Raw genomic sequence first — 25,728 nt, forward strand, 5'->3', positions numbered from 1 at the left:
GAGCCAGCGTGAAACGTCTGACATCACTCAGCAAAGAAGAATGCGATTGGTCGGGTAACTATGTTTCTTCTTCCCAGAGTTCTCAGGGACAGCGCACCAGAACAATCACGGCTGCAGCACTGACGAAATGTGAGCTGTTATACTTTTATTTTTTTAGAGAATCAGCAAATGTTTTTAAATCTTAAAATCAAGTCTCAGATTTATTAATTGAGAGATTGATAGAGAGAGTGCTAGATTTGAGACTCTCAATCAATGTTTCCCTCTCCAAAAAAATAAAAATAAAATAAAATTACGTTGCGAGAATCGTGATCTTTTTATTCTAAGCAAAAAAAATAAATAAAAATAAAATGCGATTTTTATTTTGGGCAGAATCGTGCAGCTCATAAAAAAAAAAAAAAAAAAAAAAAAAAAAAAACACCTTGGTATTAAATAGTTTTCTGCCATAAATTGCCCATCAGGACTAGCTGAAATGTGTACAGTGTATGGTCAAATACACAGGTGCTGTGTGTGTCCAATTAAAGCATCAAAGCCAAAAGCGGCTACATTCAACTGCTGTTCAGGTATTTTGGCAGCTGGCTGAGTTGGCTGCCAAAAGACAATAGCCGATGTGGGAGATCCATCTAAAAGATAGAAAAACCTATTTGAGATACATTAATACATTTTGTTTATTCAGCACAAAATGGAGCATGAGGCTGTATATTCTGCAATATTTATATTTTGTGGTAAGCTCATTCAATCAATCCAAGCTAAGCAAGCTGAGATAACATGCACTGCATTGATGCATTCACACCATTTCACAGTAACCATGAGATAAAACAAAGTTCAGGAATATTAATTTATCCTATTGTTTTGCAAATCTATGTACACTACAAACTGTATGACAGAATAAGCTTGTCAGGTTAGCAAAACAGCGATCTCAGAACTGATTCAAACTACCAGCAATAATAAGTCCTTACATTTAAAGATCGCCGGTCATTTGAGATCCATCATGGCAGCTCCTGTTAGCGGGCATCCACTCACCTGCTGCCGCCACGTCCCTCACCTTGTTGTGTCACTGCTGCACCACCAGCCATCCCATTAAAGTGAATGGGACCATCGTGAGTCAACAGCGGGTCAGGAAGAGCCGCTGCAGGACAGAAATGAAAGTTGCTCTTAAAAATGATTTGGGGCCAGTTCGCACCAGACGCAGTTCCGTTCAGATTCGTTCGCTTTTTTTCTGCACTAAAAATCTGGTGTGAACTGGCCCTAAAATGGAGTTGATTTAAAAAAAAAAAAAAAAAAAAAAAAAAAAAATCAAGCCTTTTTACTACCGATTTAAAAATTGACTGGATTTAAGGCTGCATCCACACCTGAGCGTTTTAAATTTGCACGTTTTTTAGCGTGATTGTTTTCAGGTCACCAAGGTAAAAAAAAGGCAGAAAAACCCCTTTAATTCGCCCCAAAGAAGTTCATGTTCTTTTTTGAGGCGTTTTGCTTTAGGCAACAATACGCTCAGGAGGTGAACAGGCGCCATTGAAATGAATGTGATTTTGCTTGTTGGGCATTTTTCAGGTGTTTTATGAGCTGAAAACGTTCAGGTGTGAATGCAGCCTAAGGCCTCTTTCACACGGGGCGGATCAGTAATGATCCACCCCGTGAAGATCCGCTCGCTCAGCGGGGATCGCTACGTTGTCCCCGCTGAGCCGGCTGCGGACAGGGCGGTCTCCGCACACTGTGCGGGGACCGCCCTGTCAGCTCTCCGCTCTCCTCTATGGGGATCGGACGAGCACGGACCATCTGTCCATGTTCGTCCGATCCGCTCTGCAGACGGATAGAAAAATAGGATTTTCCTCCGTCTGCAGAATCGGACTGTTGCGGAGGCGGACAAAATCGGGTGTCTGCGGATGCTCATCCGTAGACACCCGCTATCCCATAGGGATGAATGTATGTCCGTATTTCATCCGCAAACGGATGGATGAAATACGGACATATCGTCCGCATGTGTGAAAGGGGCCTTAATCAAATACACCCTGGTGCTGCATAGCATAAATGGAGAAATCCTTTAGACCTGCAGGCCGAATTAGGCACCTTTCACACTCGTTATGCGATTTGTCCTGCAACATTAGACTGCAAAGCCGCATGATTTCCAATGAGTACCATGCATATTTGTGCAACATCAAGTCCCTGCACTACTTTGGTCAGACTTTAGGTCCATAGACCTCAAGATTACACAGACATTGCTTCAAGTCGCGTGTGACTTTCAGGTCGCACAAGTGACAAGAGCCTTAGAAAAAAAAATAAAGAAAAAAAAAAAAAAAAAATCTATAAGCGTATGGCCAGTAGCAGTTTGTGTTCTCTCACTCAATCACAAGCGAGTTTCCTACTTCTTGTCTGAAAACAGGAAGGCAAAAGCATGGGCCACTCGAAGGCCCCATTCACACCTGAGCGTTTTGTAGCTTGAAGCTACAAAACGCTGGAGGGGAAAAAAAAATCTATTATTCCCAATGGAGATGGTTCACATCTCCACTCCATGTCACCTTGAGCCGAACGTCTGAAGCTCAAACAAGTTCTGGATCCTTTTTTGTTTTGCTCAAAATCGGGCAGATTTGGGCATTTTTCCTTTACACATTGGTTACCTTTTGCCCTGGACAAAATCGCGACAAAAAACGCTGAAAAATTGCAGTAAAATTTTGCGTTTTTCTGCCTGAAAACACTACGTTCAGGTGTGAATGGGGCCTAACCTCTACCACCAGACCTGCTGCTCTAATACTTGCACTGGGGAACACCTCATAATACAGCTTAGCGTTAGCAGCCATTAGCATGACCAGAACACGGTTATACTTGGAATCTGTAGGGATCCGGCAGCTGATCCTGACAAGGCAGAGAGAAAATGTTCCCTACAATGAGAATCTCCTTTTAACTATTTGAGGTGTGATTATTATTATTATTAGGCATTTAGGTCAATAATCATACTGCATACAATATCAAAGCAAACTTGCACTTGGTACTCATCCTTTTGATAGGAAGCCATAACACACGTTGGTTTGGGTCACGGCCAATCTGAATTTGTTTGCCATAACCTTTGTGCTGAATCACGGTCAACAAAACACATTTTCACTTCAAACAAGTCATAATAAATCCTAGCTTATCTGCAGAACTCCATGCTACAATGGCTTCTATCAACACATTGGATGGTAAATACCGGTATTTCCCAAGCTGTTCACGATAATGAAATAATATGGTGTTAGTTGAAGTTACAGATTCTCTAGGTTTATTATAATAAGGAGCCATGACAGACTCCGCTACCCAGATTTACTAAAAAGGAATAAAGAAATGTTACCTTTCAAAGTGCATTTTCACTTATCTTCATGAATAAAGGTGAAAGGTTGCTTTTCAGTATCCTATTTGCCAGACAGACAATCTTATCAGGTAAAGAATGAGCACTTCCTCAATGCTGAGGTTTGTCTGCACTTCCCTCCTTGTATAAAAGGAGCTTTCTAACTGCCCCGGCGGTGGAGGAAGGTGGCCAAGCTTCTGAGGGACAGTGCAGAGGCACAGTCTCCCAGAAGTGGGGAAGGGTACCTGTGAAAAACAGATACACCCCCCACCCCCAAAAGGTGGCAAATGTGGGGGGGAGCAAGCAGATAAGTGCAAGTTCCACTTATGGGTGGAACTCAGCCATAACCGATCGATATTCAAACCATGTATGGCAGGCTGAATGTACCCAAGTTGATCACTGTGCAGGGTGGATTTGATTTAAATCACTAGTAAAAAGGCTTGATTTCAATTATAATTGTCATCTCTGTCCTGTAGCGGCTCCTCCTCTGACCCGCCGTTGACTCACTGACAGTCCCATTCACATAATGGGGCAGCTATTGACGCAGGAATGACACAACAAGGTGAGGGATGTGGCGGCAGCAGGTGAGTGGATTCCCGCTTACAGGCACTGCCATGATGGATCTGAAATGAAAAAAGGTGTTCTTTAACCACTTCAGCCCCGGAAGAGTTGGCTGCTCAATGACCAGGCCATTATTTTTTGCAATACCGCACTGCGTCGCTTTAACAGACAATTGTGCAGCCGTGCGACGTGGCTCCCAAACAAAATTGAGGTCCTTTTTTTCCCCTCCACAAATAGCGCTCTCTTTTGTTGGTATTTGATCACCCCTGCGGTTTTTATATTTTGCGCTATAAACAAAAGCAGAGTGACAATTTTGGAATATATATATATATATATATATATATATATATATATATATATATATATATATATATATATATATATATATATATATATATAAAAATCGCAATAAGCGTATATTGATTGGTTTGAGCAAGTTAGTGTCTACAAAATAGGGGATAGATTTATGCCATTTTTATTATTTTCTAGAAATGGTGATCTTTAAAATCGGGACTGCGATATTGCGGGGGACAATTTGGACACTTTTTGGGACCATTGACAGTTATACAGCGATCAGTGCTATAAAAATGCACCGATTACTGTATGAATGTCACCGGCAGGGAAGGGGTTAACTGTGTACCCTAGGGGTGTTCTAACTGGGGGGGGGGGGGGGGAGCGCGAGAGAGCGATTGATTCATACTTAGTATGAACACACGATCTGTCTCCTCTCCCCTGAGAAAAGCAGGATCTGTGCGTTTAAACACACAGATCCCGGGTCATGCTGTGTCACGAGTGATTGGCTCCAGGCACTTACTCCTAGTGACCAAAAGGCGAAGAAACAGCGATTTGCCCAGCCAAGCCAACTTGCCACAGTAAAATTGTGGCGGCTGGTCAGGGACTGGTTAAATGTAAGGACACATTCTTGCTGGTAGTTACAATCTCAACAATTTGCAAACAAAATGAAGGTTTCCTATTTAGAATAATACGCTGTCAGGTTAGTAAATATTCACAAACTAGGTCTCTTTTACAATCTGCTGTCATTTTGCTCCTCAATGTGCAGAAAGATCACAAGGTTTATTATTGTTTAGGTTTCACTTTCATTTTTACTGCTTGCCCTTCCTCCTCACACTTAGAGCGTGTTGCAGATGCATTTCTCTTCAATCATACAACAGTTTGTAGTGTACATAAATTTGCAAACAATGGGAGAAGGGCCAGTTCACACCACATGCAGTCCGGTGCATTTTTTTCTGCATCAAAAACGCATGGAAATTAGGTTATATGGTTTTTAACCACTTGAAAACTGGGCACTTAAACCCCCCCCCCCCCCCCCCCCTCGTGACCAGCCCAATTTTTAGCTTTTGGTGCTCTCACACTTTGAATGACAATTACTCAGTCATGTAATACTGTACCCAAATGATTTTTTTTGTCTTTTTCATACAAATAGGAGCTTTCTTTTGGTGGTATTTGATCACCTCTGAATTTTTATATTTTTTGCGCTATAAATGGGGAAAAAAAAAAAAAAAAAAAAAAAAAAAAAAAAGACTACACATTTTGAAAAAAAAAAATACAGTTTCTTCAAAGTTTCAGTGATAAACTTTTGCAAATTATTCATTTTTATTCATAAGTTTTGGCCACAATTTATGCTGCTACATATCTTTGGTAAAAATAACCCAAAATTAGTGGATATTATTTGGTCTTTGTGAAAAGTTAGAGAGTCTACAAGCTGTGGTGAAAATCATAAGAAAATTGGTCACACCTGATGTACTGGTGGCCTATCTCATTTCTTGCGACCCGAACAAGCCAGGAAGTACAAATCCCCCCCAAATGACCCCTTTTTTGAAAGTAGACATTCCAAAGTATTTAGTAAGAGGCATGGTGAGGTTTTTGAGGTCTTTTTTTTTCCCCACAACTCTTTGCTAAATTAAGTTTTTTTTTCCCACAAAATTGTCATTGTAATAGGTTATTTCTCTCACATGGCATGTGTATACCACAAATGACACCCCACAATAAATTCTGCTACTCCTCCTGAGTATTACGATACCACATGTGTGGGACTTTTTCACAGCCTGGCCACAGAGAGGCCCAACATGCAGGGAGCACCATCATGTGTTCTAGGAGCATAAATTACTCATCTAACTTGTTGACTACCTATTACACTTCTGAAGGCCCTAGATCACCAGGACAATGACACGTGGCAGTGATGAGAGATGGCACGTGACACCGATGACATATGACAAAGAGTAAATGTAGTCAAAACATAACCAAAGTTCAGAAAAGGGAGCAGATAGACAAGCCAAAATGTCAGGGAGCTAGAGATGAGCATAATAGAACAGCAAGCAGGATCTGAAGACAGAAGGAATGTCGTCAGCCAAGCAAGTCTAACAGAAACACAGGAGAGCGTCTCTAGAGAGGTGATCAAAGGCGAAAGCAGAGATCATCTGGACTGGACAGGTTAGTTAGGCAGGACTCACAATCAGGATATCATCAACAGGTGAGTCACTGTGGAGAGATAGGAGATGGAAATTAGCCGAAAGGAAGGGCTGAGCCCAGCCCTGACAATAGGAAACCTTACTTTTTATTTTTTTGCAAATATTAAAGATTCCAACTACCACCAAGTCCTTACATTTAAAGATCACCTGCCATTTCAGATCCATCATGGCAGCGTCTGTTAGCGGGCATCAACTCACCTGCTGCCGCCACGTCCCTCACCTTGTTGTCTCACTGATGCATCACCAGCCATCCCATTAAAGTGAATGGGACTGTCGGTGAGTCAACAGTGGGTCGGAGGAAGAGCCGCTGAGGGACAGAGATGATAGTTGCTCTTTAAAAATTGTAATTTAAATCAAGCCTTTTTACTAGCGATTTCAATCAAATCCATCCTGCTGTCTCTCAAAGTCAAGAATACTGTTGCAATAAAGTAGCTTATGTCAGAAGGCGTGCTGAGAACAGACGCAGGACATACAAAACGAGAATGTGTCTTAACAATGGGGCTTTTAACTTTAAAAAACAGCACATACCAAGAAAGGTTCACAGACGGGGCCTGGCATAAGGAAATTCCTGTTTCACCATTCAGAGATTTCTCAACTGATATTAGAATAAGTGCTTGTTTTCAACAAATCATTAAACATTTCGGTATGGTTTAATCCCTAAAATTTGCCATTTTATAATCCTCAGTAAGCGGTTTAGAGTAAAAAGATGTGACTTTACCACACCCCATACAAAGCAATGCAGCAGTAAAATCACATGCATGTCATCCGAGCAGTCACATTCCTCATTCCCCAAGCATGATCAGTTACCGCTCTTATAATAGTACAAATTGTGTCATGCATATAATCATATTAGGAAGCTATTTTAGAGGGTTCTATGTCCAAAGGAAGCTCCTGGCATAATCCAGTCCTTATAGCCTATGTTTAGTTAAAAAGAAATAAGCACAAGGGACAATACTTACAATCAGCGTGAAGTGACACTTGTGTTACCGTTTCCTCGTTTTGCTGAAATCTTCCTCCTCGGATGCCCCATCAAGAGTGCCCAACTATGCCCCCACATGCTTTCAGATGGAGAGCTGGATGAAAGGTCTTGATTATGAGTGCGGTGATTGGTACATTTGTGTTCCACTAAAAACTAGAAGTACATCTGTCACAGTGCCAGATGTGACATGTAGTTCTTTCTTTCACAGATCTCTGAATGAAGGATGGATGTAGCTGTCCAGGCAAAGGCTCACCCAGCCGTGCAGCTTTCAAAAGGGACAGCAGCCGCATGGGCAAAAAGAAACCTGCATTGTCACAAAAGGCTGCCATTTGAGGGGGGAGAGGTTGTCCAATTTGTGCCACATTACACTCTAAATATGGACAGGACATAGTGCAAAATGTGGCGTTAGCCTTTAATTTCTCCAATATCACAGAGAATGAAAGTGAGGGCAAATCCACAATTTTGAGTTGCTACCAGAACAGGACTAGAGGGGAAATCATCCAATGGAGACACTGGTTTCCAAGAAATCTGTCCAAGAAGGGATTCCCCTTACATTGAAAAATAGATCTTCTCACTTCCGGTTGTGTCTACAGGACAGAAAGTGAAAGGAAATCTCCCCAATGAGACAAAGATGGCAAACAAAAAAACCCAACACCACACACCAGCAATTTTAACTCTCTCCGATACAAAATTAAACAAGTTTGAGCTCGCTATAACTTAAAATCTGATTAAGCTAAACAGCAGAGGGCATCCCTCTATAAAGGCTGTAGAGTTGAGGAAACATCTGTTGCCATCAGTGGTATACAGCTCAGCTGTTTTATGCTCCCCAACTGATTCTGAATGACGTGGTCCACAGGGAAGTTTATTTTCACGTATTTTAATATTTGATTGTCTTTACGTATGCAGTTAGTATCTGAATATGTCCGTATTCAATACACTATATGCCCGTTTTTGTTAGGCTTTGACGCTACAAAAATTATTAACTCTGAGGCTGGATTCACACCATAGCAAGTTGTACATCTATTTTGGAGGGGCATCCAATTTATAATGGGTCCCCAAATGCATGGCAATGCAGTAAACACACCTGATTATTTAACACTCAATGGATAAACATCAACACACATGCATTGTGTTGTGCCACAATTTAGGTTATCTACGTTGGCAGGTTAAAGCTTGTTAAAAATAATCCGTCACCACCCCATGCATATAATTAAGATGGTATCATGATGTGTAAATTTTATTGACTATAGATACCTTTGTTCTTGGTACTGTTGTACAGTGGCTCTGATCTTCTCCTGTTACACTTTCAGTATTGTCGGTCTTCATGTGCCAACCTGCCACTGCAGCCCTGGAGTCAACCAGTCTTATAAAACTATCTCTGGAAATAACCAGCATTTCCAAACATGAGGCTGGGTTCACACTTAATTCAAATGCGGCTCACAGCAGGGGTCCGGTGAGTCCCCTTTCTCCATTTTAAGGAGGAATCAGTCCCGAGTTTTTGCCTGATTTAGGACCCGAAACAAAGCCAAAGACACACAGGACCACTATGCAATGCGCTCCACAGCCGCCTCGGAGATGTGTGAACAGGCTCCATTGAAAGCCAGTCACACTCTCCTGTCATGTGAAGTGGAATGCGGGGGAAACCCACATCCAATTTGCATAAGTGTGAATCTAGCCTAAAAGCAAGTGTTGCATGTAGAGATTTTCCAACCTTACCCACCAGTTCTAAGCACATAAATACAGGATACTCTTATCACTACATTGAAACTGCTCTCCTACTGGTAAGCCAGACATACACGGACCAACGTTCCCAAGGAAACAGAACAAATTCCGTCTGTGGCCCCATCCGCCCAACAACTTTTGACTGAAAAGATCAAAGTATCCAAATAGGATATTGTCAGCCAAACAGTGCCTATATCCAATCAGGCACTCTTGGCATTCAGAACACAATAGCAGGTGATCCATCCACCTGCACTGTTTAGCATGGATAGTGGAATCTGAGATATAATCTTTGGTTTAGCCCATAGGCTGAAAAAAAAAAAAAATAAAAAAAAAAAAAAAAAAAATCAATGGTCAAGTCTTAAAGACCTATAATTGCGATCAGAAAATTGTACAAAAAATAAAAAATATATAAATAAACCACACACACACAACACACTGCTTTTGAAGCGATCATACAATAATCTGATCGTTCATAAACAGTTTTCAAAGTTAGCCGAAACATACTATTTTCATTAGTACAGTTCTTGGACGAAAATACAATACATTACAACCAAATTTTTATTCTGTCGTACATAAATTTTAGTAGTTTGGTAACCTATTCATTGTAGGAAAGGGCAAAGGGGAAAGGGGATCGTTCGCCCAATCTCATTGCGTGTACCAGGCTTTAGCCCAATTTGCTAGCATGAAAGAGAAGACCCTCCCTTGAATGTGGGGAGGATTTTGGCAGCAGACTATAAACATAGTGGACGACAATGGCTGTCATATAGTGCTGTAAAAAGGTATTTGCCCCCTTCCTAATTTTTTTTTTTGCATATTTGTCCCACTTAAATGATTTAGATCAAACTAAAATTTTTATATTACACAAACATAACCTGAGGAAAAACAAAAATTCAGTTTTTAAATGATTTAATGCAGAGTTTCACCCACTTTTACAAGGTGGTCTTAAAACTAAAGACCACCTCATTTTTGGATATCTTTTTTTTTCTCTTGCCTACCTCTTTAGAAAAATTAAATTCACTTCTGTCCTAGCCTGGGCACTGCGCAGTAAGTCACGTCTGTTTCTGTGATGAGCCCTCCCCCTTCTCCTCCGCTGCTTTCTATGAGCTGGCCATTCACATTCGCATGTGCAATAAGAAACCGGCTGTGAAGCCTGAAGGCTCCACTGCCGGTTTCCCTTAGTTGGGATGGCAACGCCTGCACCCGAATCGGCCTGTTCAGGTAAGTGTCCTTATTAAAAGTGATCAGCTACAGTACTTGTAGCTGCTGATTTAAAAAAATATTTTTTGTGGCGGGAACTCTGCTTTAAAGGGAAAAAAAAGCTGTCCTGCCTGGCACCAATCTTCAGACGTTAGTGGTGTTTAACCCCTTCCCGTCCACACTATAGCCAAAAGACAGCTACTGTGCAGGCCTAAACTGCTGGGAGGGCATCCATGTACGTACTCTCATGCTCAAGAGGCCTCTGCATGGTGCGCTCTGATCAGTGAACCAAGGAGGCTCGGCTGATCGCAGATCAAAAGGGGCTGATCCCGACCCTTTACCACGTGATTAGCTGTCAGCCAATGGACAGATGATCATGTGATATAAACAGAGCTGGTAATCGGCTATTCAGTGGGAGGAGGAAAAAAAAAAAAAAAAAACAATCACCGATTCCTGTCAAAGGGGCATTGGTCCTTCACACAGAGCCACGCCGCCTAATCTGTGCCCCCCAGTGCCACCTTTCAATGCTAACCAGCATTACCCCATCAATGACAATTTTATACCAAACTATGAATATCACCAAAAGAAAGCTCTACTGGTGTGAAATATGACAAAAATTTCACAACAGCGTTTCCTGACCACGCAATTATCATTCAAAGTGCGGCAGAGCTGAAAATTGGCATGGGGAGGAAGCGGGTTCAAGTGCCCAGTGGGTAAGTGGTTAAAGAGGAGCTTCAGTCTCCTATGTAAAAATCGGAAGCTACAAAAAAAAAAAAAAAAAAAAAACTGTAGCTGGTGACTTTTCATAAACAGCCACTCACCTGTCCAATATCCAGCGCTGTGCTCACCCAAGTTGTGGTCACACCCTCATGGCTGTCACCAGCATGGAAACTCCTATGGGGATCGGAAGTGGAAGTTCCCCAATCCTTGCAGTCTTCTGGGACAACCAACAGGTCCCAGAAGACTTCAGCACCATTCACAACACGCAGAGCATGTGCAGTGGGCACCTGGCTCTGAAGCTGCAAGCGGTCACAGCCAGATGTTCACAGTTAAGATGCTTTTGCCAGGTATAACCACAAGGGTGTGAACACAGCTTGAGCACAGCACTGGATCGTAGGACAAGTGAGTGTCTGAGGGCGACTCTGGAGTCCTGATGGTGAGGGGGGCTCTTGACATCTGATGTAAAAGGGAGTGGGGTGCTCTGGATATCTAGCATTACAGATACAACTGGCACTTTGAGGGCAATCATAATGCTGATGCGGCCCATAATGAAATGGAGTTCGACACCTCTGCTATAGAGCATGGTGGAGTCGTTCTCAGAAAACGATAGTCTTCAGACAAGGGATGCTTTCTTAAAACATGATGGTTAATACTGCAAGGCTAAAGACCCATAGAGCCTCAAGTCATAATTACTCAAAAAAAATTGTAGCCTTTACCTCAAGAGTAACAAATATATGTAGTTTGGAGAATACTTTCTCAGAAAAGCGTAGCTCAATAATAAAGACCTATAGGCCATGGCGGTAAACTCTCCCAGAACATTGCAGGCTTCACCTCAAGCATAAAGACCTATACAATAAATGCTCAAGGATGACGGTCTATATAGCACAGGGGCTACTTTCTCAGATAATGGTAGTCTTCACCTCAAGGACAAAACTAAAGGGCTCATGTACAGTAGCAGCTGGGGGGGGGGGGGGGGGGGGGCAGCCTTTCAGTAGGTACTACTGCTCACAAAACACCACCCATTCAAGTGAATAGGGCCACACTGCGGCTACTTCTCCTTTGGCTGTAAAGGCAGCAGCTGGGGGTGTGCACCTACCACAGCTGTAATGCTTTGGTTCGTGGCTTGCAGCAGGAATTCTATCCTCTGGTCATGTTCAGCATTTAGGGAATTAAAAGCAGCACGAGGAAGTCAAATAAGCCCTTATATAGCAAGAGGGGAACACTTTCTCAGAAGTTAGTAGTCTTCACCTTTAAAAGTTATGGAGCAAAGCAATAAATACTTTATAATACAGCGTGCATAGGCAGAGGCGATTTCGGTGTACATTGGGCCCCAAGGTGTTTCCAGTTCATAGGTCCACATCGATATAACAACTGAACCATGAATAAAGGGCAGTGTACACAAGCAATTGTGTTTAGATTCTGACATAGGCTTGTAAAACGTGTGCAGTATTTCTAAGGCAGTGTTTAAACTGGAACTTCTGCAGCATTATATTTATTGCAACTTAGTCATACGATAGTGGAAGATAACATGGCAATGATACTTCTATGTAGAGGAAGTGTTAGATCAGGGGTTGACAAATTTGCTTGGAATCTAGGAGCCAGCTAAAAAAGTTAGGAGCCGGGTCCGTGACGGCGATCCGGACCTGTCCCTGGCCTGACATGGAGACAAGTGAGGGGAAGATAGCCCCAAGCCCCCCACCTGTCTCCAAGTCATTGCCCCCCATAGCTCTTAGAGGGACATTTTTTTTTTAAATTGCATTTTAGTGTAAATATGAGATGTGAGGTCTCTCTGACCCCAGATCTCATATACAAGAGGACCTGTCATGCTTTTTTCTATTACAAGGGATTTTTACATTCCTTGTAATAGGAACAAAAGTGACACACATTTTTTTTTTTTTTTTTTTTTTTTAAAGAACAGTGAAAAAAATAAAAATAAAAGTTAAAATAAAAAAAAAATATTTTAAACGCGCCCTGTCCCGCCAAGCTTGCGTGCAGAAGCGAACGCATATATGAAAGCGGTGTTCAAACCACACATGTGAGGTATCGCTGCGATCGGTAGAGTGAGAGCAATAATTCTAGCCCCAGACCTCCTCTGTAACTTAAAAAGTGCAACCTGTAGAATTTTTTAAATGTCGCCTATGGAGATTTTAAAGGGTAAAAGTTTGTCGCCATTCGATGAGCGGGCGCAATTTTGAAGCATGACATGTTTGGTATCGATTTACTCGACGCAACATTATCTTTCACAATATTAAAAAAAATTGGGCTAACTTTACTGTCTTATTTTTTTTTTTTTTTTTATTAAATACATTTTCCCCAAAAAAGTGCGCTTGTAAGTCCGCTGTGCAAATACGGTGTGACAGACAGTATTGCAACGACCACCATTTTATTCTCTAGGGTGTTAGAATAAAATATATATATAATTTTTAGGGGTTCTGAGTAAAGGGAAGAAAGATAGGCTGGCAGGCAGGGAAAATTATCATTACATCCATTAGCATTGCTGGTTGTAATTCCAACGGCCACCACAAGAGGGCGCCAGATTACAGAAGGAACCATAGGATCGTAGAAGGCCTCAAAGCCGGGGGCTAAATTACCGGCCGGCGGCGGCGCGGCCCGACGCGATCGCGCCGGGGGGGGGGCCACGGAGACAGCATACCCCCAGCTGTGCTGCCCCAGGCGCCAGGTCTGGAATTCTAGTCGCAAATGCGACCGGGCGCCCGGGTTTTGTCGAGCCCTGTGTTAGATTGTTTGATAATATTAATATTGAAGGAAAATCTACACAATAGCATGTTAACCTGTTAAACGTCACTTCCCCGTTTCCCGGTCCATCCCTGAATACATTTTTTAATACATTGCTTTCTACATACTTTTTAAGGTTTTCTATGCGGTCATGTGACTACAAGGCTCCAGCTCATTCCGCTCTCTCTGTAGCTGGCAGGCATGAACTGTGTCCTTCCCAACAAGCTGAGATCTATGGACACTGGTAGGAAGAGATCCCAGCAATATCGGCGTCGTTGGCTCAGGACTAGCCCAAACTTTGCGTTGAAGTGACTGCATAGAAAACCTTAAAAAAGACTCAGTTAGACTTACCGGTGACGGTATTTCTAAGAGCCTTTCAGGACAACCCCGGAGAGAGTGTAGCTCCACCTTGTAATTAGGAAACACATGCCCACTTTAAAAACACCTCCTCTTCCTCCATGGCTTCAGTTATTGTGGCCTTCCGACGCTGGAAAACAAAGCACAGAAAGCACAACACCATGGTAGAACTTAATACATTTACTAAGCATAACCTAGGGAGGGAAGTAACGGTTGTCCTGAAAGGCTCTTAGAAATACCGTCACCGGTAAGTCTAACTGAGTCTTTCTCAAATCGCCTTTCAGGACAACCCCGGAGAGGATAACCGAGAAACTTACCCTAGGGCGGGACTACTGCCTGCAGTACCTTCCTGCCGAAGGCCTGATCTGCTGCAGACAGTAGATCTAACCGGTAGTGCCGGAGAAATGTCGAATAACTGGACCAAGTGGCAGCCTTGCCGATTTGTTCAGGCGTTGCACCGGCCCTTTCAGCCCAGGAAACTGCCGTGGATCTAGTAGAGTGGGCAGCAATACCTGAGGGAGGTATTTCTCCTTTTGCTTTATAGGCTTCTGTTATAGCCAACTTAAGCCACCTACCCAGCGTACTTTTAGAAGCTTTCTCCCCCTTGCGTGATCCAGAAAATATCACGAAGAGGGCGTTTGATTTTCTAAAATCTTTAGTAACTTTCAGAAACTGTAATAGACACCTTCTCACATCCAATGTGTGAAAAACTTCCTCTCCTGCATTTGCTGGGGTTGCAGAGAATGTAGGTAACACTATTTCCTGTGATCGATGGAAAGTTGAGGATACTTTCGGTAGGAATGCTGGATCCGTCCTCAGTACCACCCTGTCCTGATAAATTCTAAGGAAGGGTTCTGTAATAGCTAGAGCTTGGAGCTCGCTGATTCTCCTGGCCGAGGTGATGGCCACCAAAAAGATTGTTTTTAAAACCACCTTCTGTAAAGAAGCTTCCTGTAAGGGTTCAAACGGTGCTCCCGAGAGACCCTGTAAAACTGTAGACAAATCCCAACTGGGAAAGTCTTTAAGGGCTACTGGTCTATTTCGAGCAAGAGCCCTAAAAAATCTAGAAATTAAAGTTTCTTTAGATAAAGTCTTTTCAAAGAAAACTGATAAGGCAGCCACCTGAGTCTTCAGGGTACTGGCTGCGAGACCCTTCTCCATTCCTTCATGGAGAAACTCCAAGACGGACACCGTGCTCTTGACCTTGAGTTCTCTAGAACTGCACCAGGAGTTGAACTTTTTCCAGACCTTCATGTAAATTGCCTGTGTAACTGCCTTCCTACTAGACAGCAGGGTCTTTACTACTTTATCTGAGAGACCTTTGGCTTTTAATAGGTCCTCCTCAGAAACCAGGCGGTTAGCTGTAGGAGTTCCACCTCTGGATGACTTACTGTCCCCTGGGATAACAGATCTTTTCTGGGTGGTAACCTCCATGGGGGCTTCGAGGCTAGGTTTCGAAGACCCGCGAACCAGGGCCTTTTTGGCCAAAAAGGAGTGACTAGTATTAAGTCTGTCCTTTCTTCCCTGAATTTCCTCAGTACTAGTGGAATTAGAGGAAAGGGGGGAAAGGCGTAGCACAGCTGGTAATGCCAGGGGTGAGCAAATGCGTCCAACCCTATTGCTGCATCTCCTCGGTGAAGAGAAAAGAATCTGTCCACCTTTGAATTCTGCTGGCTGGCAAAAAGGTCTACCTGTGGAACCCCCCAGGCCTCGGAGATCATCAGGAACACTTCCTGATTCAGACTCCATTCTGCCTCCAGCAATTTGCGCCTGCTTAGGAGGTCCGCAAACAAATTCTGAGAGCCCTTCAGATGCACTGCCGATAGTGAGGCTGTGTTCTGCTCTGCCCAGGCTAACAACAGATTGGCCAGCTCCATCAAGCTCCTGCTTCTGGTTCCCCCTTGCTTCATAATGTAGGTAACCGCTGTCGTGTTGTCTGACAACACCTGGACGTGGTGGCCTCTCAAACTCTGCTGAAAGGCCACTAAACCCAGAAAGATCGCCTTCAACTCCCTCCAGTTGGATGATCTTTGAGCTTCCTGTTTGAACCAGACCCCCTGAGATGTCTGACCATCCAGATGGGCTCCCCAGCCCCAGGCACTTGCGTCTGTAGTAAGGCGCTTGTCCACAGGAAAGGTCCACACCAGGCCCCTTGAGAGGTTTGCCTGGTCTCTCCACCACCAAAGAGCCCTTTTCGTCCTTGACGAAATTTTTAGCTGTTTTTCCAAAGGATCCTGATGGGACCAGCTTGACAGAACCTCCCTCTGAAGGGGTCTGGAATAGAACCTGGCCCACTGAACAGCCGGGATTGCTGCCGTAAGCAGGCCCAGAACTGCCATAGCCGTCCTGACTGAGACTGTCTGGTTGCTCTGTATCCGCTGTATAGCTAGCTGCAACTTTTCCTGTTTTTCCAACGGCAGGAAAACTTTCTGGAGAATCGAATTTAATGTATACCCCAGAAATTTCATTTCCTGTGAGGGGGTCAGGATTGACTTCTCTAGATTTAGAAGCCATCCCAGGCCCTCGAGGTGAGACTGGGCCCTCTGGAGATTGACTAGGACCTGCTCCCTGGAGTCTGCAAAAAACAAAAGGTCGTCCAGGTAAGGGACGACTGGAATCCCCTTCAATTTCAGGGGCTCCAAAGCCTCTGCCATAATCTTCGTAAAGACCCTGGGAGAGGACGAGAGTCCGAACGGCAGAGCCCTGAATTGGAGGTGCCATACCGAACTCCCCACCTTCAATGCCAGGCGCAGGAACTGCTGCGATGCCTGATGAATTGGTATATGAAGGTAGGCATCCCTCAGATCCAGGGATGCCATGAAGCATTCTGGGGTCAACAGCTTTGTGATGGAGAAAATTGTATCCATCCTGAAATGTTTGTACCGAATGAACCTGTTCAGAAATTTCAGATTCAGGATTAGACGGTACTTCCCTGAGGGTTTTTTCACCAGAAAAATATGTGAGTAAAAACCCCCGCCCTGCTGATTTACTGGGACTTGAATCAGAACCTCTTGCTGTATCAGCTCCTGTAACAAAAGCTTCATTGCAGAGGCCTTCTCCTGATCCCTTGGCAATGTTGTCACATAAAACCTGTTCGGGGGTAGTTCTGAAAACTCCAACCTGTACCCCTGATCGACAACGCTCTTCACGAACAGATTTGGAGACAGCCTGTCCCATTGTTCGCGAAAAGCTGACAGTCTCCCCCCCACTGGGGAGATATTGTCACTTGCTCTTAGGGGACTGCTCTGGCGGAGATCTAAAGAGGACTCCACCCTTGCCTTTGCCCTTCTGTGAACCCCATCTGCTCTTGCGCTCCTGGTCTTTTTTATGGGACTGCTGAAAAGCACGAAAATTCTTTTTGGCAATCTGCTTTTTCTTAACTGGAAAAGCCTTCTTTTTATCGGCTGTTCTATCCAGCACAGACTCTAAATCGGGACCAAAGAGCAAGTCACCCGAGAAGGGAAGACCACACAGCTTGACCTTAGAAGCAGTGTCCCCAGACCATGTTTTCAGCCAAACTGCTCTCCTGGCTGAATTTACAAGAGCCGAAGACCTAGCGGCCAGTTTAACCGATTCTGCTGATGCATCCGCCATGTATTTGACTGCATTCAGGATCAGTGGAAAGGACTCTAAGAGATCCTTGCGGGGTGTCCCCACCTCAATATGGCTCTTCAGCTTCTCTACCCAACATTCCAGATTCCTGGCCACCACCGTAGCTGCCATTGCTGGTTTTAGACTGACTGACGCAGCATCCCAAGCTTTTTTAAGGATGGAGTCAGCTTTTTTGTCCATTGGGTCTTTAAGGATCCCCATATCCTCAAAGGCTAGATCCGTTCGTCTGGATACCTGCGAGAAAGCTGCATCGACTCTGGGTTTTTTGTTCCAAACCTCTGAGTCCTTATCTTCGAAGGGAAACCTTCTCTTGAGAGCTTTAGAGAAGAAAGGGGCTTTTTCTGGGTCCTTCCACTCCTTTCTCACTGAGTCTGAGAGGACCCTGTGGACTGGAAAAACTCTCCGTTTTGTTTCGTCCAACCCCTGGTACATTTTGTCATGAACTGACAGTTGTACTTTTTCTTCTTGAATTTCTAGAGTAGTGTAGATTGCTTTTAGAATATCATCTACTTCCTCTAGTGATAGCTTGAATTTGGAGCCCCTGCTATCTTCTTCCTCTTCCTCCTCCTCAGAATCCCTGAAGGAGATGAGAGTACTACCCCCTTCGTCTCCAGACTCTTCAGTTTCCACCTGTCTGGATGACGACGCCCTGGGGCTGGGCGGTAAGTTCTGAGGCTCGGTCTGTGCGGGAGGGTTTTGTATCAGGATGGACCTGACTGAACTCAAGGAGTTTGTCAGCTCTTTAACCGAAGAAAACAAATCCTTATATTGTTGAGATGTTTCCTCTTCCACCAATTCTCTGATACAATTTCTGCACATTGCCTTCTGCCATGAATCTCTGAGGGGGGTCTTGCAAGAAGGACATTTTCTCTGACCTGGTCTAGCTTTTCCTAGTGATTTTTCCTGAAACGACATACAGGTTTAACTCACTAAAAGCTCTCAACAACCAGTTGCTTAACACCAAGCCAGTGCAGAGACCCACCAACAAACAGACCACTAGTGAGACCCCAGAACTAGGCTGCAAAAGGTCAGAGCGAAGTCCACCTCTGACCTGCAGCGACAGGCCCCCAAGAGGGGGGAACAGACAAAGACATAGCCCAACAGTAAAGCAGAGGGTGCCAGTGCACCTTACGTACCTGGGCTGGACCGGTGCTAGGGGCGCCTGTCTCCGCCATAGCTGGCTTACACTCTTCCATCGTTTGAGTGAGGCAGCTATCACAAACAGCTCTGTAGTTTTAAATTTTCCCGGCCGCCGCGTCATCAGGGCCGGCCGGAAGCGGAAGCACGCGGTCACCTGACCCGCCCCATGATCCCTGCGTTCCAGGCGCTTGAACCACGGCGCCACGCCCCCTCAGAGCGCCCGCGCGTCACCGTGAACGACGCCGTCGCCGCCCGGGACCCGGCGCCGAAAACGGAGCCATGCCGCTGACCTGCAGCGGCCTCCGCCAGCAACAGAGCCCTCCCTGCGCTAACCAGCGGACACCGGGCACCCGACGCCGGCACTCCGAGGGTCCTTACTCCCGTGAGATGGCGGGACCAGGAGCTCCAGGAGTCCTCTCCCCGTGGAGATGCTGCTGGGGGTCAAAAAGAAACAACCTGCAACGAAAGGTAAGCCTTACTCCCCTGCAGAGAGTGTAGCTCTCCCTGGTTCAGGCACATGCTTCCTCCAAGGAGGAAACACAATAACTGAAGCCATGGAGGAAGAGGAGGTGTTTTTTAAAGTGGGCATGTGTTTCCTAATTACAAGGTGGAGCTACACTCTCTCCGGGGTTGTCCTGAAAGGCGATTTGAGAAAATACAAGTATTGAGAAAATTATTTATGACAAAATGTATGCAAAGAGGAAGAAATATTTTAGAGCCCTTCCACACAGACTGTCTCCTCCATTCAGGAGGGAATCCATGCATTAGAGCAGAATGTGACACGTGGCATTTTTGTGGCATGTGCCCATAAAGACGTTATTTGCATTTTGGTCAACGCAGTCCTGTGGCTGTGCTGACTAAATAACCAATTGGCACATGATGGATACTCACTACAGGGCTGTGTATTGTGGCGTACAGCATACAGACTGCTACCCTGGCAGTTTGGGACATCAGGACAGCTAAGTGCAGCAGGGGGGGTGAACGACAACATTGTCATAGACGCCCTCCCGGCAATGTGAGCCTATGCTGTAGTTGTCTGTTGACTAAAGTGCAGATGAGAGGTGGTTAAAGTGCTGTCTCAATAGAACAGATGGAGAGGGTGCTTCTTGCACACCTTCAGCTTGTATAAGAGCAGCGTGAACAGCAAGCTTTGGCAAAGCATTGGCAGAGTAATCAGCAAGTTTTGACGCTTTTAACCACTTGCCTACTTGGCACCTTTACCCTCTTCCTGTCCAGGCCAATATTAAAGTGGGAGTTCCACCGTGTTTTTTTTTTTAAAGTCAAATACTGCAGCTGCTGACTTTTAAAATATGGACACTTATCTGTCCAGCACACCCGCGATGTCGGCACCCGAAGTCGATCTCTCGATGCCGCCACCATCTTCGGTATTGGAATCAGGAAGTGAAGCCTTGCGGCTTCACTTCCCAGTTCTCTACTGCGCATGCGCGAGTCGCGCTGCGCAATAAGGATGGTCCCTGCTGTCTCTGGAATCCGTGTGTTTCCCAGACAGTGGGGGACCCTGAAGGAAGTGGCGTAATAGCCGCAGAATCTGCACGTTAGTGGGTGCAGATACCTGTATTATACAGGTATCTGCACCCCCCCCTCCCCCCCTGAAAGGTGCCAATTGTGGCACCGGAGGGAGGGAGGGTTCTGATGAGCGGAAGTTCCACTTTAGGGTGGAGCTCCGCTTTAAGCACTGTTTTTTCCCCCCATACAAATAGAGCTTTATTTGGTGGTATTTAATTACCACTGAGGTTTTTTTTTTTAAATAATGAAAAATGAGTGAAAATTAAATAAAAGTTTTTAATAGTTTGTTGTTATAAAATGTTGCAAACCGGTATTTTTTCTCCTTCGCTGGTGTACACTGATGAGGCTGCACTGATGGGCACACTGAAGAGGAGACACTGATGGGACTGCACCAATAATCAAGACACTGATAATCTGTGCCCCGATTATCAGTGTAGATGTCCCTTTCACATATGCCAGTTAACAGCTCTCCTCACCCTCTTGTGTTTACATCATGATCAGCTTTCATTGGATACAGCTGATCATGTGGTAAAGGGCCAATGTAAGCACACGCTGTAGTCATCTTCTGGCTATAGCAGGGGGGCAGGAACTGGTTAAAGTACCATTCAACTCCAACACAGAACACAGATCCTAATGGGAGTGCAAATTGCCAGCGGTGCTGAAGCCTGCTAGCAGCTTGTTTAAAGTGGAAATTTGCACTTCCATTAGGATCTGTGTTCAACATTTACGAACTGGTTAAGGTGAAGCACGACACAGATTCATTTCATACACTGTGCTGTATATTACATTCTCCTGCATATTATTTGATATATACTGTGATTTTGTACTTGCTAAATATGCTGCAGAAATCTCCCTCCAAGTCTGGCTCCATCTATTTTAACTATGGGCAGCTGAAGCTGATGCCTGTTCATTTCCTGGGTCTCAACAGAGGCACACCTCCAGCTCTCATTTGTCCTCTTATGACTCACCCCCCTCCCTGCCTCACTCTTGTGAGAGTTTGCCAGGGAGAGAGCTGTACATTATGTCATAAGCCTAGGCTAACGACCAGACAAGAAACAGGAAGCTGGCTATATAAGGTATTTACTGTCATAGAAAAATAAAAAAAAGGTTTTACTATCCAAAGTTAAAACAACAAGGGCAGAAGATTTAATAGATGGAAAGTTGCAAAAAAAAATAAAAAATGACTGAAGTTCCACTTTAAGGTAATGCCAGATTGGATATTATTATATAAGATTTACATAGAGCGACCAGTTTGCGTGTCGCTTTACAACATGGGGGCAGACAGTACAGCAGGGGGGTGTCAAACTGGCAGCCCTCCAGCTATTGCAGGCCCCTGCTTGTGGGAGTCACGCTTGTAACTGTCAGCCTTGCAATGCCTCATGTGACTTGTAGTTCCGCAACAGCTGGAGGGCCACCAGTACGGCGCCTGTGCGAGTAGTTACAATTCAATACAGGAGGAATTCAAGGGCCCTGCTCATTAGAGCTAATAATGTAGAACAGGGGGTCTCCAAACTGTGGCCCGAGGACCAGATGTGGCCCTTGTCTAGCCTTTATCTGGCCCTTGGGGTACTATTCAGCCCACTGACACCAAATGGGGCACCATTTCTTCAATACCAATGATGGTGTACTACTCCTACTAATAGGGGCACTACTCCTATTGACCACCAACCCTCAGGCCAAATTTATTCTCATGCCGAGCCTGTGACATTTTCCGCCCCTGCTGGCCACATTTTGGCCCTCCTAAAGTCTGAAGGACACTAAACTGGCCTTTTGTTTGAAAAGTTTAGAGACGCCCGATTAAGGATGGGCTCGGGCATGTTCACACACACTCCACATGCAGAGCCTGCCAGGAAGTCAGCATGGCACTGCGCTAATCACATGCAGCTTGACACTTCCCGATCTCTGCAGCTGCACAATCGGGAAATGCCTCACTGTCTGTGATTAGCGCAGTGCCATGCCAACTTCCTGGCGGGCTTTGCACGTGGGTTGTGCGAACACGCCCGAGCCCATCCTTACCCCTGATCTAGAAGATATGAACGGAATGGAGTGCTCAGCTGTGGTAACTAGAAGGAGATTGTAGAGTGTATGGCATAGGCATGCCAGGGCACACCCTGATCACCCAGTGCGGCACAGATTTCACCTGCTGCTTGGCGGCAGAGAAGGGGACTGGGGAATCTCTGTCCTCAGTCCCTTTCTCTGTTCCAAGAGACATCAGGGGCAAAAAAATAAAAATGTGTGTATATATATATATATATATATATATATATCTCTCATTATTATTAACAATAATATATTTTATATAATATTTATAATAATAAAAAAAAAAAAAAAAAAAAAAAAATCTTCTCTAGCAACGCCAGCCTCTGCCCTACACACACACACACGTGCTTTTTATTTATATATAAATCTTTTTTTTTTTTTTATATATATATTGTTATTAATAAAAATATAAAAGTCACCAATCTCTGCTCTAGTGAAGCTAACCTCCGCCCTACTGAGAGATAGATAGAGATAGAGAGATATATATATATATATATATATATATATATATACCCACATACATATGTGTACATACATACATACATATCACACCTATGGTTATATGTCTAGGTGTACAAAGCTGGAACATATAGGTCCTCATGTCGGCCACTTACCTGCGATGTCCCATAGCTGCAGCCTGACCAGAGTCTTGCCGTCCCAGTTGATGACTTTCAGGGCGAAGTCCACTCCTATGGTTGCCCTGTAGTGCTGGGAGAAGAGTTGGTGGACATAGCGTTTGATGATGCTGGTCTTCCCCACCCCCAGCTCCCCGATCACCAGCACCTTGAACAGGTATTCCCTGCGCTCAGGGACCCCAGCAGACGCCCCCAGCTCCCCGCTGCCCGCCTCCCCTGCCATGAGCTCTACGTGTATGTCTATAGAGAAAGGCTCAGCGCTATGCACACCGTCTACTGCCCGCTCCCCTGCACCATGGACACTCCTCCGCTCCGTACATCAATAACATGCCCAACTATTATGCCAACAAAAAGTTCCTCAGCACTTTTCCCCAAACCTTCTACAAGCCCCTCCCAGCCAGCCACATAACCAACCACCTGACAGCGGGTCACATGACAGGAAGCGGGGAGGCGGAGTCTTCTCTGATGTTACTCTCTCTGCATCCCTGCTTCCCTGTAGACGTGCAGGCTCCCTGTTTGTGTCTCTGGGGATGTCAGCTGTCAGAGTTTCCAAGCCATGTCCTTTATTCTCATCAAAACCCACATGTACTGCACCTTGAAGAAAGATGCTGCCTCGGTTGGTTTTCAGGAACTTTATTAGCTGTAAATGGCAGACACAGCTATTCCTAGTGTCTGCTGCAATGTAAATGAACACCATTCATTCAATCTATGACTGCGGGAGAATTTAGGTTCGCTACAGGTGCGACCAATCACATTCCTCCTAACAGCTTGAGATTGGAATGAGGGACACCTACCAGCAAACGTATGTAGACATAGGACACGCCCACTTAAAGGAGAATTAACACAAAAAAAGGTTAATTAAATCCACAAGGACTTTTTTTATCACTATTATTCCTTTACTTTTAAAATGTACAAATGCAGCAATTTAGAAATCGGATGGCAGGTTTAGCACCGGAAAACACTTTTTGAAAAAAAGTGCATTTTATATACATCTACCGGTATATAGATCAAACCAAAATGAGGGACAAAGAGGAGGAATGAGGGACATTGCTCCAAATCAGGGACAGTTGGGCACAATGCCATCACGGGGGGGCGTTCCTAGGCGTCACATGCAGGGCAGCCCCTTTATTTGCTAGCCCTTGGCTCATATCTATGTGTGTCGGGAACATGCAAAATCAAGCGTTTTACCAAAACACACAGCAGACGAGCAACGGTGTAATTCATTGTTTATTGCACCCACACACATATGCCACGTGGGTGTTTTAATACAGGCCAATCTGCATGGTCCAGCGGGAGTTCGGTGCTGTGCATGTTTGGAAAAGAGCTTCTTTTCTGCGTTTCTCGTGTGTAGGGCAGCCTATCGAACCCCCCCCCCCCTTTCACACTGGTGCGATTTGTCATGTCAAAATTTAAAATTGCATGATAAGTCGCACCCCAATGGAATTGTTCAAATTGCTACAAATCTTTGACTGCGATTTTGACAAAGGTTCCTGCAGTCCTTTTTGATGATTTCATTGCAACTTACATAGGCTTCTGTTGTATGAACCTGTAGTGAAATCAGCAGTGCAAATCGCACTAATGGGCAGCGTGGAAATCGCACTGTAGCAAACACATATATCCCTATGACAGTCATGATTTCAAAGCCGCAACCAGTGTCAACCCCAGGCTAAAAGAATACGATCCCCAAGACACGATACGCAGGAACATGCCCAAACCTAACTTTTTTTTTAGAAAAGTGCTCTAACCTGAACTGCATGGTGCTGCGGTACCACAAGGGGTTTGGCATGCACAAAAAGTGGTTAACAGGTTAAAGGCAGTGCACTTCTGTGCGTGTTGGGAAAGCATGTGTTTTTGCATGTGTTCCTAACACTGAAACACACATAGATGTGAACCTAGGGTTAGGGACTTCTTTTCTCGTGCATAAGGCAGCCCATTGAAATGCATGGGCTAACATACATGGAATGCATAGAAATGAGCCTGCGCTTGGTCGCAACTGTAGGTAAAACAACCCCATTATGCCCCATACACACGGTCAGACATTCCGACCACAAAATCCGTCGGATCTTTTCTGACGGATTTTGGCCGAAACGTGTCTTGCATACACACAGTCGCACAAAGTTGTCATAAAATCCGATCGTTCGGAACGAGGTGACGTTATACACATACGATGGGACTACGTAGAGACCAGTAGCGAAAAGCGTTCGTCTCCAAATTATTTCTGAGCATGCGTGGCACATTGTGCGTCTGAATTCTCTGCACACGATTGGAAAAAGTCAGATCGGATTTTGTTGTCGGAAAATTTTAGATCCAGCTCTCAAACTTTTTCCATCGGAGATTCCGACAGAAAAAGTCTGATAGAGCCCACACATGATTGTATTTTTTGACAACATAATCCGATTAGACTTTTTCCATCTGAATTTCCGACCATTTGTATGGGGCATAAGGCTTCATTTAGATGTGCGGTTGGAAGTGGCAAAAATATACGGTTGAGTCATGTTTTTACCACCCCTTAAGCTGCAATAAGCAACAGATTGGGGTGTATACAAGCCATGGGCTGGATGCTTCACAAAGTTTACCTGACATGTAGAAATCAGTAGGCAGCCCACCAAACACTACACGTTCAATTACATAGAAGTGCTGCAAAAGCCCCGAAACTGCACACAGATGCACACTGTTGTGGCACGTTTGTCAGCAAAA

The 25,728-nt window shown here is 44.6% G+C and overlaps 1 protein-coding gene across 1 annotated transcript in view; it reads right to left on the reverse strand.

Moving 5' to 3' along the window:
- Positions 1–23,453, reverse strand: part of RAB32 (RAB32, member RAS oncogene family) — a 64,910-nt gene extending 41,457 nt beyond the window's left edge. Inside the window, exon 1 of the mRNA XM_077486349.1 lies at positions 23,011–23,453. Within this exon, the coding sequence (XP_077342475.1) occupies positions 23,011–23,254 (244 nt within the window). The 5' untranslated portion in view covers positions 23,255–23,453. The remainder of the gene's footprint in view (positions 1–23,010) is intronic.
- Between the last annotated feature and the right edge of the window lie 2,275 nt (positions 23,454–25,728).

The sequence above is a fragment of the Lithobates pipiens genome, unplaced genomic scaffold (assembly GCF_037356315.1).
Source record: "Lithobates pipiens isolate NorthernLeopardFrog02 unplaced genomic scaffold, aLitPip1_a1.2 Scaffold_18, whole genome shotgun sequence".
Lineage (NCBI taxonomy): Eukaryota > Metazoa > Chordata > Amphibia > Anura > Ranidae > Lithobates > Lithobates pipiens.